This window comes from Oncorhynchus keta, chromosome 17 (assembly GCF_023373465.1).
Source record: "Oncorhynchus keta strain PuntledgeMale-10-30-2019 chromosome 17, Oket_V2, whole genome shotgun sequence".
In the NCBI taxonomy this organism is placed as follows: domain Eukaryota; kingdom Metazoa; phylum Chordata; class Actinopteri; order Salmoniformes; family Salmonidae; genus Oncorhynchus; species Oncorhynchus keta.
Genome location: NC_068437.1, coordinates 42580841 through 42597237, shown reverse-complemented (window position 1 = coordinate 42597237; position 16397 = coordinate 42580841). Strand labels below are relative to the sequence as shown.

The following is a 16397-nucleotide window of genomic DNA, read 5'->3' as shown; positions in this document are numbered from 1 at the left end:
CTAATGGTGGTGAGCTTTACACCACTCCAGCCAATGCTTGGCTGATGCTTGTGTGCGGCTGCTCGGCCATGAAAACCCATTTCATTAAGCTCCTGACAAACAGTTCTTCTGACGTTGCTTCCAGAGGCAGTTTTGGTAGTGAGTCTTGCAACCGAGGACAGACGAGTTTTATGTGCTACGCACTTCAGCAATGGGTGTGGCTAAAATAGCAGAATACACTAATTTGAAGGGGTGTCCACATACTTTTATATACAGTGCATTCAGAAAGTATTCAGACCCTTGACTTTTTCCACATTTTGTTACGTTATGGGCTTATTCTATAATGGGTAAAGAAAATGTACAAATGTCATCGATCTACACACAATACCCCAAAATGACAAAGCGAAAACAGGTTTTTATATATTTTTGCAAATGTATAAAAAAAATAACAGAAATACCTTAATTACATAAGTATTCAGACCCTTTGCTATGAGACTCAGAATTGAGTTCTCCAACTTGATTGGAGTCCACCTGTGGTAAATTGAATTGATTGGACATGATTTGGAAAGGCACACACCTGTCTATATAAGGTCCTACAGTCCACAGTGCATGTCAGAACAAAAACCAAGCCATGAGGTTGAAGGAACTGTCCGTAGAGTTCAGAGACAGGATTGTGTCGAGGCACAGATTGGGGGAAGGGTACCAAAAAATGTCTGCAGCATTGAAGGTCCCCAAGAACACAGTGGCCTCCCTCTTTCTTAAATGGAAGAAGTTTGGAACCACCAAGACTCTTCCTAGAGCTGGCCACCCAGCCAAACTGAACATTTGGGGGAATAGGGCCTTGGTCATGGAGATGACCAAGAACCCGATGGTCACTCTGACAGAGCTCCAGAGTTCCTCTGTGGAGCTGGGAGAACCTTCCAGCAGGACAAACATCTCTGCAGCACTCCACCAATCAGACCTCATGGTAGAGTGGCCAGACTGAATCCACTCCTCAGTAAAAAGCAGATCAGTTTGCCAAAAAGCACCTAAAGGACTTTCAGATGATGCAAAACAAGATTCTCTGGCCTGATGAAATCAAGATTGAACTCTTTGGCCGAAATGCCAAGCGTCACATCTGGAGGAAACCAGGCACCATCCCTACGGTGAACCATGGTGGAATCACGTTGTGGGAATGTTTTTCAGCAGCAGGGACTGGAAGACTAGTCAGGATCGAGGGAAAGATGAACAGAGCAAAGTACAGAGAGATCCTTATGAAAACCTGCTCCAGAATGCTCAGGAGCTCGGGAAGGTGAATATTCACCCCAGACTAATAGGACAATGACCCTAAGCACACAGCCAAGACAACACAGGAGTGGCTTCGGGACAAGTCTCTAAATGTCCTTGAGTGGCACAGCCAGAGCTCGGACTTGAACATGATCAAACATCGCTGGAGAGACCTGAAAATAGCTGTGTAGTGACGCTCCCCATCCAACCTGACAGAGCTTGAGAGGATCTGCAGAGAAGAATGGGAGAAACTCCTCAAATACAGGTGTGCCAAGCTTGTAGCGTCATACCCAAGAAAACTTGAGGCTGTAATCGCTGTCAAAGGTACAAATGGTATATTTCAGTTTTTATTTATTTTTATAAATTTGCAAAAATATCTAAACCTGTTTTTGCTTTGTCATTATGGGGTGGGTATTGTGATGTCATTATGGGGTGGGTATTGTGATGTCATTATGGGGTGGGTATTGTGATGTCATTATGGGGTGGGTATTGTGATGTCATTATGGGGTGGGTATTGTGATGTCATTATGGGGTGGGTATTGTGATGTCATTATGGGGTGGGTATTGTGATGTCATTATGGGGTGGGTATTGTGATGTCATTATGGGGTGGGTATTGTGATGTCATTATGGGGTGGGTATTGTGATGTCATTATGGGGTGGGTATTGTGATGTCATTATGGGGTATTGTGTGTAGATTGATGAGGAAAAAAACAAGTTCATCCATTTCAGAATAAGGCTGTAACGTAACGTGGAAAAAGTCAAGGGGTCTGAATACTTTCCCAATGCACAGCAATGAAAATGAGTGACCTGTCACGCGTAATGAAATGAGTGACCTGTCACATGTAATGAAATGAGTGACCTGTCACATGTAATGAAAATGAGTGACCTGTCACATGTAATGAAATGAGTGACCTGTCACATGTAATGAAATGAGTGACCTGTCACGTGTAATGAAATGAGTGACCTGTCACATGTAATGAAATGAGTGACCTGTCACGTGTAATGAAATGAGTGACCTGTCACATGTAATGAAATGAGTGACCTGTCACATGTAATGAAATGAGTGACCTGTCACGTGTAATGAAATGAGTGACCTGTCACATGTAATGAAATGAGTGACCTGTCACGTGTAATGAAATGAGTGACCTGTCACATGTAATGAAATGAGTGACCTGTCACATGTAATGAAATGAGTGACCTGTCACATGTAATGAAATGAGTGACCTGTCACATGTAATGAAATGAGTGACCTGTCACATGTAATGAAATGAGTGACCTGTCACATGTAATGAAATGAGTGACCTGTCACGTGTAATGAAATGAGTGACCTGTCACATGTAATGAAATGAGTGACCTGTCACATGTAATGAAATGAGTGACCTGTCACATGTAATGAAATGAGTGACCTGTCACATGTAATGAAATGAGTGACCTGTCACGTGTAATGAAATGAGTGACCTGTCACGTGTAATGAAATGAGTGACCTGTCACGTGTAATGAAATGAGTGACCTGTCACGCGTAATGAAATGAGTGACCTGTCACATGTAATGAAATGAGTGACCTGTCACATGTAATGAAATGAGTGACCTGTCACATGTAATGAAATGAGTGACCTGTCACATGTAATGAAATGAGTGACCTGTCACATGTAATGAAATGAGTGACCTGTCACATGTAATGAAATGAGTGACCTGTCACATGTAATGAAATGAGTGACCTGTCACATGTAATGAAATGAGTGACCTGTCATGTGTAATGAAATGAGTGACCTGTCACGTGTAATGAAATGAGTGACCTGTCACGCGTAATGAAAATGAGTGACGTTATGTATTATATGTGGTGCTAAAATGTATTGATTTAAGATTAGATCGAGATCCAGTACGTCACAACTGTACCTGGAGAACCTGGTCGATGTAGACCCCCTGGACCTGAGGGAAGAGCAGCTCCTTGACCACCAGCATGGGAACAAACACCGCGCCTGCCCTCATCACATGGGGGAAGGGACACTGCTTCTGGGCTACATACTGCCCCAGTCTCTGGAGCACATTCTGGAGGGCAGCCTGGTTCTCTGGTTCCTTCAGCCACACCTCCCTGGCCTCAGAACCCAGCAGAGAGGTCACCTTCTGGGCCTTGGGTGGGGAAATGGCGGTGGAGGTAAGGGAGATGTCCAGCTGGGACAGCCAGATTTGGAGCTCTGTGGGTGGGGTGTGGGACACACAGCTGGAAACCAGGTTACAAAGTAAGAGGTGCAGCTCTAGGAAGTGCTGTCTGGCTGGTCGGAAGCTGTAGTTGCTGTCTGAAAGGGCATGAGGGCTGCGGCTGGATTTGGCTACAGCTGTAGCGTCAGTGGGTGACTGTGGGACCTCTGTAGAGCAGGGAGGGGGAGCAACAGCCCGGAGCATGTTATCTGGCAGGACGATCTTATAAGTGGATAGTTTGAGACATTGAGGAGGGATGTTTTGAAGGTTCAGTTTGGTCGTGGCTGGGTTGGTGGCTTGGGGAGGGCTGGATGATTTGGGGTGTGGTGTAGCAGTCTGGTCATAGGGCTTCTGATGGGCCTGGGGAGGGTGGTGTATGTTATGGTTGAACGCGCCAACTTTCCTATGCCTTATTGAGAGGGGTTGGGGTGGAGTTGTTGATTTGGGACGTAGGTGGGGCTGCGGCGGATTGGGTGGATAGTGGTTGGACTGGGGCTGGGATGGATGGTGCTCAGACTGGGGCTGGGATGGATGGTGCTCGGACTTGGGCTGGGATGGATGTTGCTCAGACTGGGGCTGGGATGGATGGTGCTCAGACTGGGGCTGGGATGGATGGTGCTCAGACTGGGGCTGGGATGGATGGTGCTCAGACTGGGGCTGGGATGGATGGTGCTCAGACTGGGGCTGGGATGGATGGTGGTTGGACAGGGGATGGGATGGATGGTGGTTGGAGAGGGGATGGGATGGATGGTGGTTGGAGAGGGGATGGGATGGATGGTGGTTGGAGAGGGGATGGGATGGATGGTGGTTGGACAGGGGCTGGGATGGATGGTGGTTGGACAGGGGATGGGATGGATGGTGGTTGGACAGGGGATGGGATGGATGGTGGTTGGACAGGGGATGGGATGGATGGTGGTTGGACAGGGGATGGGATGGATGGTGGTTGGACAGGGGATGGAATGGATGGTGGTTGGACAGGGGCTGGGATGGATGGTGGTTGGACAGGGGATGGAATGGATGGTGGTTGGACAGGGGCTGGGATGGATGGTGGTTGGACAGGGGATGGAATGGATGGTGGTTGGACCGGGGCTGATGGTGGTGCTGAGTTTGGGACTGATGGTGGTGCTGAGTTTGGGACTGATGGTGGTGCTCGTTGTAAGTAAAAGATCCTTCCATCACACATCTATCTGTAGCTGACATAATAGAAATATATTTATCTGACGCTATTGACAATTTACTGTCCAGTTGATCAGATTCACATTTCTTAATAACACCCACGGTGAGATCATGTACAAACACACCCGGCTCTGTTGTTGCTGCTGCCACCTCCATCTCTTCCTCTTCCTCTTCCTTAATAACCACTTTAGTCTGCATGTCGTCATCAGTCTTCACTTCCACCTCCCTCTCTGGTTCTTGCTGTGGTTCCTCCTCCTCTTCCTTAACGACTTTAATCTGCAAATCGTCAGTCTTCACATCCACCTCCCTCTCTGGTTCCTGCGGTGGTTCACTAAAAAAAGGCACTTCAGGCTTCTTCTGTGTTGTGTCTGATCTGACTACAGTACCCAGAATCCTCTGCTGGACTACAGGCCTCTGCTGTTCTGAGGCTGGTCGGACTACATGGTTACCAATCCTGTGATTGATTGATACAGGCTTCCCTTCCTCTCGTTCAGGGTCTCTCTCAGGCCTGTGTGGGTCAGATGTAGGACCTGTTTCCTGTCTGTGTTGATGACGTCTGTGAGGGTCTGATTGGGTCTCAGGTTTGAGCACACAGTGTCCAGAAGGCTGGCTGTCAGTTTTCTGAGATCCTCTAACAGGTAGAGACAGCATGCCAGCAGCCTCTAGGTAAGCCTTGTATGGAGCCAGGCTGAAAACATTGTTGATGACTGGCATGGGAGGAGAGGGAGACTGACAGCTATCGAGTCCGCCTCCCTCTCCGTTCACCTCTGCTCTCCCTCCCTCTGCTCTATATCCCTCTGCTCTCTCTCCCTCTCCGTTCGTCTTCATCTTCTGTCGTTTCTGATACAGTTCCACATCAATGACGTCATCCCCATTGTCCTGTGTGTGTTTTGGTGAGGTGGAGTCTATGTTGATGGGTCGGTCTGAGACTGAGACACATCTCTTCAGCGTTTCTGTACCAGTAGTGATCATGTCTCCATGCACATTAGACTGAGGGACAGGACTGTCTCGAAGCCTCACTACAGTAGAACCAGTCATTCCCCGACACGTGGCGTTGTGATGGTTACGTGTAGTTGTGTGTTGGTGGTTGTTCTGGTTGGCTGTAGTTGTGTGGTGGTTGTGGTTGCCATAGTTTACAGCAGTTGTACACATGGCTGTAGTAGCATGGTTGTTGCTGTGGTGGTGGTGGTGGTTGGCTGGGTGGTTGTGATGGACATAGTCAGCCCGTGACAGTGTGGTGGAGACAGTCAGTGGGGCTCCAGGGAGTGTGGAGTCAGAGTGTCCCCGAGATAGGTGGTGTCTCCTGGGGGAGGAGACCTGAGGAGAGGTGACTGGAGATCTGTACTGAGTCAGGGAGTAGTCCAGGGGTCTCTCAGTCCGCTGTAGGCTGCTGGGGGGAGATGGAGAGGCACAGGGTCTCTCTGGGGCTATAGCAGGGGTTCTCATCTGACCTGCTGCATTCAGGGGCATCCTGTACAATTGATGATAGGAGGGCTGGTCAAAACTCCTGAGGTATGGGTGGCTACTAGGAGCCATGTGGCTAGACATGGGGACATCAGTACTGTACATAGACTGGGTGACAAGGTAGTGGGAGGGGGTTGCTTTGCTGGGAAGATGAGAAGCTAGGTGGGGTCCTGTCTGGGTGGGACTGGGAGGTCGGGGTCGTTTAGAACCTTTAGGGACCATAACATCCTCCCAGTCTCCGTCTCTGTGCATTCCTCCTCCTGCATCTTTAAACCCTGCTCCACAACTCTCACTCTCTCCCTCCACATTTGCCTGAGGATGGTAGTAAAACATGGGCTGTGTGACTGGGAGCTGGCTGTATTTGGCCACATTGGGAGGAGAGCGGCCCTGAGAAACCTGTGATGTTACCGGAACGCCATGGTGCAAAGGGCTCATGGGTTTGTATGTTGTCGGGTGGAAGGGATGAGACGGATGGCAGGAGGGATGAGAGGGATGGCAGGAGGGATGAGAGGGATGGTGAGAGGGATGGGAGGAGGGGTGAGAGGGATGGGAGGAGTGGTGAGAGGGATGGGAGGAGTGGTGAGAGGGATGGGAGGAGTGGTGAGAGGGATGGATGGAGGGGTGAGAGGGATGGGAGGAGGGGTGAGAGGAAGAGCAGGAGGGGTGAGAGGAAGAGCAGGAGGGGTGAGAGGAAGAGCAGGAGGGGTGAGAGGAAGAGCAGGAGGGGTGGGAAGAGACCAAGCTGTGATAGGTGGGACGTTTAGAGGGGATTTGTAGACGTTGGCATTGATCAGCCCCATAGGGGGAGGCGCTTAACTGTGAAGAGAGGGGGTCACATGTAAATGAGGAGGGGCTTAGTACGGCACGGGCCGGGGAACATGGGTAACCAATGCTGTAGGTTGGTTCCATGAAGACAGGAAACCTTTGTGCCGATGCTGCTCTGTTGGGGATTCCATTGGGTTGGTGCTGGTGGTTCTTGCCATCTTTTAGAGGCAATCTGTCTGATAGTCTCTCTGTCTCAACACCGTGCTCCGGCTGCAGAGCCCTGGGGTGGTGGTGGGAGCGAGGACTATACATCCACCCCTCATACACATTAAGATGGGGATGGATCCTGTGTACTCCCCCCCTCTGCTCCAGACTGTGCCTCTGTCCTACAGTACAGCCCAGCTCAGAACAGCAGGGGGAGGGGTGTCCGTAGAGCGGTTTGGGAACAGCCAGACTCAGACAGACAGAGTTCTCAGACTGAGGGGAGAGGCTAAGTCCTCCAACAGGGGGCTGCTTCCTCACAGCAATGGGCATAGCGATGGTCCCAGGCACGCTGGTGGGACTCCTCAGCCCGCCTGGGCTCCTGGTGTAGTAGGTAAAACCCTGCTTAGCTGGAGTGTCCTGAGCAGTCGCAGAGACAGAGTTACTACCACTAACACTACTACTCTCAGTAGAAAAGGTCTCTGTCCCACTGTAAACTATGTGGTTTCGTAACGACCCCTCCTCCGGGCTCTGAGGGGAAACCCCCACATTCCTCCTGTTCAGCAGCAACCCCTCAGAGGGGCTCCAGGAAGGTTGGAGGTCAGGGTCTGAGAGGTCGTGACCCCCAAGGTCATAGGTGAAGTAGGCCCTGTTGTTCTGCAGAGCCTGGGTCTGGGGTGTGTGGTGGGGGGCAGAGGGGTAGTGAGCCAGGCTGGCTGGTTTAGAGAGCCCTCCTGCCTCTGTAGATGCCACGCTACCAATGACGGGCCCTTCCAGCCGGGGCATCTTGCTCTGGACCACCGGGGCGACAGTGAAGCTTGGCTGGACTCGTTTACTGCTGTTGCTCATCATGTGTTGACTCTGTGGTGGTCCGATAATAGACCCGGATCTGAGACACAGGAGAGAATAGATGTTTATACAGCACATTTCTCACTACAAATGCTGTTCAAAGTGCTTAACAGATATGAGGTCTTTCGGTTCAAATTATTTCAAAAGTTCTAGTGAGTTACTAGCTCCTCTGTCCCCATTTGATCAACTCTATGGTTACAAATATGATGAATATCAATGTTCATGTCTTTCAAATACAAGCAAAAAACACAATAATATAGAGTGTTTCTGTTAAGAGGTCTCAGACATGAGGTCACTCAGGTCAAAAGTTCAACGTTTTAGTTCTTCTGATCTAGCCTGAAATCCAGACCTGTTTTGTGCTAACATTCCACTCCGTGTCATATGTCAAACAGGAGTGGAATGTTAGCACAAACAGACTAGGAACCAGGCTACCTCTGTTCACTTACGAGCAACAAAACATCTCAACTCAGTCAAATACCAAAACAAGAATAAGTACATCTGTTGAAAATACAAGCATCCACCTCTTCCTGTTCAGAGAGAAGACAAGTACAACATCACAAGGCCTTGGGAGCTTGTGACCTTGTCAGGAAGAAAAAAAACAGATCACGATAAAATAGCATTTGTCCCAAAATAGCTGGACAAGAAGTAAAGTACAGTAGTTTAAAGCAGCCTCTGTTTAAAGTACCACCTTCTACATCTCCAAACAGTGCTGTAAGTCTCCAGCCCATTCCTGTCTTGTGTTTTGCTATATAAGGCAATAGGCAACACGTATGACTCACGCCATTTACTGTGGTGAGTTTGGAATGGAGACTCCACATGTGCTCTGTCATCTCTGCTTCACACAAACGTGATTAAATCCCCCTTCACCACAGAACTGTAACTTCAGAACATATTGAGGGGGAGTAAACTGAAGAATGTATTTCAAACCTTCTCAAATATAATAATAATAATAATAATAAATAATATATGCCATTTAGCTGACGCTTTTATCCAAAGCTACTTACAGTCATGTGTGCATACATTCTACGTATGGGTGGTCCCGGGAATCGAACCCACTACCCTGGCGTTACAAGCGCCATGCTCTACCAACTGAGCCACAGAAGGACCACACAGTTTCTCATGGAAACACCACAGATGCTTTGTCAGTAATACTGAGATGTGTTATCAACCTCTTTGCAGAGGACATGGAAATACCATCATGGTGAAGTAAACAGTCACCTACATTTAACTAATGTGGGCCACAGCCTAACCACAGACGTAGGTAGACAGGTTGCCCCATCTAGCGCACAGGGGTATTCTACAGCCCACGCCGAGGCGCTCTACAGCACACGCCGAGGCGCTCTACAGCCCACGCCGAGGCGCTCTACAGCCCACGCCGAGGCGCTCTACAGCCCACGCCGAGGCGCTCTACAGCCCACGCCGAGGCGCTCTACAGCCCACGCACTCTACAGTCTACGCAGAGGCGCTCTACAGCCCACGCCGAGGCGCTCTACAGCCCACGCCGAGGCGCTCTACAGCCCACGCCGAGGCGCTCTACAGCCCACGCCGAGGCGCTCTACAGCCCACGCAGAGGCTCTACAGCCCACGCCGAGGCGCTCTACAGCCCACGCCGAGGCGCTCTACAGCCCACGCCGAGGCGCTCTACATACCACGCACTCTACAGTCTACGCAGAGGCGCTCTACAGCCCACGCCGAGGCGCTCTACAGCCCACGCCGAGGCGCTCTACAGCCCACGCCGAGGCGCTCTACAGCCCACGCAGAGGCGCTCTACAGCCCACGCCGAGGCGCTCTACAGCTCACGCCGAGGCGCTCTACAGCCCACGCCGAGACGCTCTACAGTCTCATCTCTCCAACACCTCAGGTAGAAGGGACTGGTGGTTAGCTAGCCACACATCAGGAGGATAGAGCAGAGGTGTACACACACACCAACTGAAGAGAGATGTTGGCTTATGATTCATTACATATTACTTATTGACACGTAGAAAAGCAGGTTCTGGTACGGGGTCAGTCTGACCAGCGTGACCAATTAATAATTATCCTTCCTGCAGTGAGTTCAGGGGTGGACCTTAGAGTTCACTGTGTCTGCTGTCACACAACATTCTGCTGTCACACATCACAACATTACATTCTCTTCAATACAACATTCTGCTGTCACACAACACAACATTACATTCTGCTGTCACACAACATTCTGCTGTCACACAACATTCTGCTGTCACACAACACAACATTACATTCTGCTGTCACACAACACAACATTACATTCTGCTGTCACACAACACAACATTACATTCTCTTCAATACAACATTCTGCTGTCACAACATTCTGCTGTCACACAACACAACATTACATTCTGCTGTCACACAACATTCTGCTGTCACACAACACAACATTACATTCTGCTGTCACACAACACAACATTACATTCTGCTGTCACACAACACAACATTCCATTCTGCTGTCACACAATACAACATTACATTATCAGTCAAACAATGCAGGAGGAAAACGGACACATTGATTGACCGATACCAAGGAAAGCAGTAAGTCTATGAACCACAGTACATTGTGAGGTTACATACACTACACGACCAAAAGTATGTGGACACTTGCTCGTCAAACATCTCATTCCAAAATCATAGGCATTAATATTGAGTTGTTTCCCCTTTGCCGCTATAAAACAGCCTCCACACTTCTGGGAAGGCTTTCCACTAGATGTTAGACATTTAGTGAGGTCACGCACTGATTTATGGTGGTTAGGTCTGGCTCGCAGTCTGCGTTCCAATTCATCCCAAAGGTGTTTGATGGGGTTGAGGTCAGGGCACTGAGCAGGCCAGTCAAGTTCTTCCACAACTATCGACAAACTATTTCTGTATGGACCTTGCTTGGTGCATGGGGCATTGTCATGTTGAACTAGGAAAGGGTCTTCCCCAAACTGTTGCAACAATGTTAGAAGCACAGAATCATCTAGAATGTCATGGTATGCTGTAGTGTTAGGATTTCCCTTCCTTGGAACTAAGGGGCCCGAACCATGAAAAACAGCCCCAATCTATTATTCCTCCTCCACCAAACTTTACAGTTGGTACTATGCATTCGGGCAGGTAGCTTTCTCCTGGGTGTTGCAACCAAGGACAGATGATTTTTTTACACGTTACGCGCTTCAGCGGTCCCATTCTGTGAGCTTGTGTGACCTACCACTTCATGGCTGGGCCGTTGTTCCTCCTAGATGTTTACAGTTTGCAATAATAGTACTTACAGTTGACTGGGGCAGCTCTAACAAGGCAGAAATTTGATGAACTGACTTGTTGGAAAGGTCATTCTACTGCCACTGTTTGTCTATGGAGATTGCATGGCGGTATGCTCGATTTTATACACCTGCCAGCAACCTAAATAGCCTAATCCAATAATATGAATAATATGTCCACATACTTTTGTATATATGCACACGCAGTGCATTCAGAAAGCATCCAGAGCCTTTGACTTTCTCCAGATTGTTACAGCCTTATTCTAAAATTCATTCAATTGGTCCTTCTGTAGCTCAGTTGGTAGAGCATGGCGCTTGTAACGCCAGGGTAGTGGGTTTGATTCCCGGGACCACCCATACGTAGAATGTATGCACACATGACTGTAAGTCGCTTTGGATAAAAGCGTCTGCTAAATGGCATATATTATTATTATTATATTATATATATTTGTCCCTCAATCTACACAAATACTGCATGATAAAAATCTGAAAAATAACATTTACATAAGTATTCAGACAGTTTACTCAGTACTTTATTGAAGCACCTTTGGCAGCGATTACAGCCTCAAGTCTTCTTGGGTATGACGCTACAAGCTTGGCACACCTGTATTTGGGGAGTTTCACCCATTCTTCTCTGCAGATCCTCTCAAGTTCTGTCAGGTTGGATGAGGAGCGTCGCTGCACAGCTATTTTCAGGTCTCTCCAGCGATGTTTGATCGGGTTCAAGTCCGAGCTCTGGCTGGGCCACACAAGGACATTGAGGGACTTGTCCCGAAGCCACTCCTGCGTTGTCTTGGCTGTGTGTCCTTTTGGAAGGTGAACCTTCGCCCCAGTCTGAGGTCCTGAGCGTTCTGGAGCAGGTTTTCATCAAGGATCTCTCTGTACTTTGCTCTGTTCATCTTTACCTCGATCCTGACTGGTCTGCCAGTCCCTGCCGCTGAAAAACATCCCCACAGCGTGATGCTGCCACCACTATGCTTCACCGTAGGGATAGTCTGAGGGTCCTGTAGATGCTTTTGGCAAACTCCAAGCGGGCTGTCAAATGGCTTTTACTGAGGAGTGGCTTCCGTCTGGCCACTCTACCATAAGGTCTGATTGGTGGAGTACTGCAGAGATGTTTGTCCTGCTGGAAGGTTCTCCCATCTCCACAGAGGAACTCTGGAGCTCTGTCAGAGTGACCATTGAGTTGTTGGTCACTTCCCTGACCAAGGCCCTGCTCCCCTGATTGTTCAGTTTGGCCGGGCGGCCAGCTCTAGGAAAAGTGTTGGTGGATCCAAACTTCTTCCATTTACGAATGAGGGAGGCCACTGTGTTCTTGAGGACCTTCAATGTGGCAGACACTTTTTGGTACCCTTCCAAAGTTCTGTGCCTTGACACAATCCTGTCTCGGAGCTCTAAGGACAATTCCGTCAAATGTGAGACCTTTATATAGACAGACGTGTGCCTTTCCAAATCATGTCCAATCAATTGATGATCAATAGAAACAGGATGCACCTGAGCTTAATTTCGAGTCTCATAGAAAAGGGTCTGAATACTTACGGAAATAAGGTATGTTTATTTTTTTTATAAGTCGGCCCAAACCCACCCATGGAGTCGGCCCCAACCCACCCCACGCACCCCTGGAGTCGGCCCCAACCCAACCCACCCCTGGAGTCGGCCCCACCCCACCCCAACCCACCCCTGGAGTCGGCCCCAACCCAACCCAACCCACCCCTGGAGTCGGCCCCAACCCAACCCACCCCTGGAGTCGGCCCCAACCCAACCCACCCCTGGAGTCGGCCCCAACCCCACCCACCCCTGGAGTCGGCCCCAACCCCACCCAACCATGGAGTCGGCCCCAACCCCACCCACCCCTGGAGTCGGCCCCAACCCCACCCACCCCTGGAGTCGGCCCCAACCCCACCCACCCCTGGAGTCGGCCCCAACCCCACCCACCCCTGGAGTCGGCCCCAACCCCACCCACCCCTGAGTCGGCCCCAACCCACCCCTGAGTCGGCCCCAACCCCACCCACCCCTGAGTCGGCCCCAACCCAACCCCTAGAGTCGGCCCCAACCCCACCCGCCCCTGAGTCGGCCCCAACCCCACCCACCCCTGGAGTCGGCCCCAACCCCACCCACCCCTGGAGCCGGCCCCAACCCCACCCACCCCTGGAGTCGGCCCCAAACCACCCACCCCTGGAGTCGGCCCCAACCCCACCCACCCCTGGAGTCGGCCCCAACCCCACCCACCCCTGGAGTCGGCCCCAACCCCACCCACCCCTGGAGTCGGCCCCAACCCACCCACCCCTGGAGTCGGCCCCAACCCACCCCACCCCTGGAGTCGGCCCCAACCCCACCCACCCCTGGAGTCGGCCCCAACCCAACCCACCCCTGAGTCGGCCCCAACCCCACCCCACCCCTGGAGTCGGCCCCAACCCCACACCCACCCCTGGAGTCGGCCCCAACCCCACCCACCCCTGGAGTCGGCCCCAACCCAACCCACCCCTGAGTCGGCCCCAACCCAACCCACCCCTGGAGTCGGCCCCAACCCCACACCCACCCCTGAGTCGGCCCCAACCCCACCCCTGAGTCCACCCCCCCTGGAGTCGGCCCCAACCCACCCACCCCTGGAGTCGGCCCCAACCCCACCCACCCCTGAGTCGGCCCCAACCCCACCCACCCCTGGAGTCGGCCCCAACCCAACCCACCCCTGGAGTCGGCCCCAACCCCACCCCACCCCTGGAGTCGGCAACCCAACCCCCCCTGGAGTCGGCCCCAACCCCACACCCACCCCTGGAGTCGGCCCCAACCCACCCACCCCTGAGTCGGCCCCAACCCAACCCACCCCTGGAGTCGGCCCCAACCCAACCCACCCCTGGAGTCGGCCCCAACCCACCCCACCCCTGGAGTCGGCCCCAACCCACCCACCCCTGGAGTCGGCCCCAACCCACCCCTGGAGTCGGCCCCACCCCACCCCTGGAGTCGGCCCCAACCCAACCATGGAGTCGGCCCCAACCCACCCCACCCCTGGAGTCGGCCCCAACCCACCCCACCCCTGGAGTCGGCCCCAACCCACCCATGGAGTCGGCCCCACCCCACCCCTGGAGTCGGCCCCAACCCACGCCTGGAGATGGGAAGAGAGGACCGGATTGGATGGCCAGCAGGCTGATGTTATCCATACACTGAGTGAACAAAACATGAGGAACACCTGCTCTTTCCAATCCACCCCATGGAGTCGGCCTCAACCCGCCCCACGGAGTCGGCCCCACCCCACCCCTGGAGTCGGCCCCAACCCAACCATGGAGTCGGCCCCAACCCACCCCTGGAGTCGGCCCCAACCCACCCCTGGAGTCGGCCCCAACCCACCCACCCCTGGAGTCGGCCCCAACCCAACCCAACCCACCCCACGCACCCCTGGAGTCGGCCCCAACCCAACCCAACCCACGCCTGGATTCGGCCCCAACCCACCCCACGCACCCCTGGAGTCGGCCCCAACCCAACCCAACCCAACCCTAGAGTCGGCCCCAACCCACCCCACGCACCCCTGAGTCGGCCCCACCCCAACCCAACCCACCCCTGGAGTCGGCCCCAACCCACCCCTGGAGTCGGCCCCAACCCACCCCTGGAGTCGGCCCCAACCCACCCCTAGAGTCGGCCCCAACCCAACACCCCTTGGAGTAGACCCAACCCACCCCTAGGTCGGCCCAACCCAACCCTAGAGTCGGTCCCAACCCAACCCTAGAAACGGCTCCCAACCCACCCCTAGAGTCGGCCCCAACCCACCCCTAGAGTCGGTCCCAACCCACCCCTAGAGTCAGTCCCAACCCACCCCTAGAGTCGGCCCAACCCACCCCTAGAGTCGGTCCCAACCCACCCCTAGAGTCGGTCCCAACCCACCCCTAGAGTCGGGCCCCAATCCACCCCTAGAGTCGGCCCCAACCCAACCCACCCCTAGAGTAGACCCAACCCACCCCTAGAGTGGACCCCAACCCACCCCTAGAGTCGGCCCCAACCCACCCCTAGAGTCGGTTCAATCCACCCCTAGAGTCGGTCCCAACCCACCCCTAGAGTGCGACCCCAACCCACCCCTTAACAACACCACCCCTGTAGTCGGCCCCAACCCACCCCTAGAGTAGGGAAGAACCCACCCTAGAGTCGACCCCAACCCACCCCTGGGTCATGTGCTAGCCCACCCCTAGGTGGTCCAACCCACCCCTAGAGTCGGTCCCAATCCAACACAACAGCTGACTTAGTTGGGGCCGACTCCATGGGGTGTGTTGGGGTCGACTCCAGGGTGGGGTGGGGTCGACTCCAGGGGTGGGGTGGGGTCGACTCCATGGGGTGGGGTGGGGCCGACTCTAGGGTGGGTTGGGGTCCGACCCAGGGGTGGGGTGGGGCCCACTCTAGGGGTGGGTTTTCACGCCGACTCTAGGGGTGGGGTGGGCCACCTGGGGTGGGGACATTGGGGCCGACTCTAGGGGTGGGTTGGGGCCGACTCCAGGGGTGGGTTTGGGCCGACTCCAGGGGTGGGTTTGGGCTGACTCCAGGGGGTGGGGTGGGGTCGACTCCAGGGGGTGGGGTGGGGTCGACTCCAGGGGTGGGGTGGGGTCGACTCCAGGGGGTGGGTTGGGGCCGACTCCAGGGGTGGGGTGGGGTCGACTCCGGGGTGGGGTGGGGTCGACTCCAGGGGTGGGGTGGGGTCGACTCCGGGGCGGGGGGGGGCCGACTCGAGGGTGGGGGTGGGGTCGACTCCGGGGGTGGGGTGGGGTCGACTCCAGGGTGGGGTGGGGTCGACTCCAGGGGGTGGGGTGGGCCGACTCAGGGGGTGGGGTGGGGTCGACTCCAGGGGTGGGGTGGGGTCGACTCTAGGGGTGGGTTGGGGCCGACTCAGGGGTGGGTTGGGGCCGACTCCAGGGGTGGGGGGTGGGTTGGGTCCTCTCCAGGGGGTGGGGTGGGGTCGACTCCAGGGGGTGGGGTGGGGTCGACTCAGGGGCGACTCCAGGGTGGGTTTGGGTCGACTCAGGGGTGGGTTTGGGTCGAATCCAGGGGGGTGGGGTGGGGTCGACTCCAGGGGACTCCAGGGGTGGGTTTGGGTCGACTCCAGGGGTGGGTTGGGGTCGACTCCAGGGGGTGGGTTGGGGTCGACTCCAGGGGGTGGGTTGGGGTCGACTCCAGGGGTGGGCTGGGGTCGACTCAGTGGTGGGTTGGGGTCGACTCAGGGGTGGGGTCGACTCCAGGGGTGGGGTGGGGCTCGACTCCAGGGGTGTGGTGGG

General features: G+C 53.7%; 2 protein-coding genes across 4 annotated transcripts in view; one reads left to right on the top strand and one right to left on the bottom strand.

Annotated features, from left to right (window-relative positions):
* c17h15orf39 (chromosome 17 C15orf39 homolog) overlaps positions 1 to 16397 on the bottom strand; it is a 209825-nt gene that overhangs the window by 29645 nt on the left and 163783 nt on the right. For all 3 annotated transcript variants that reach the window (XM_052466098.1, XM_052466096.1, XM_052466097.1), the window contains one exon: positions 3143 to 7940. In XM_052466098.1, coding sequence (XP_052322058.1) covers positions 3143 to 7903 — 4761 coding nt within the window. In that variant the 5' untranslated portion in view covers positions 7904 to 7940. The remainder of the gene's footprint in view (positions 1 to 3142; positions 7941 to 16397) is intronic.
* Positions 8671 to 14672, top strand: LOC127908463 (uncharacterized). Its single transcript, XM_052467015.1, has 4 exons — positions 8671 to 8692; positions 9204 to 9761; positions 12716 to 13003; positions 13411 to 14672. Exons 1-4 carry the CDS (start codon positions 8671 to 8673, stop codon positions 14670 to 14672), a joined length of 2130 nt encoding a protein of 709 aa, XP_052322975.1.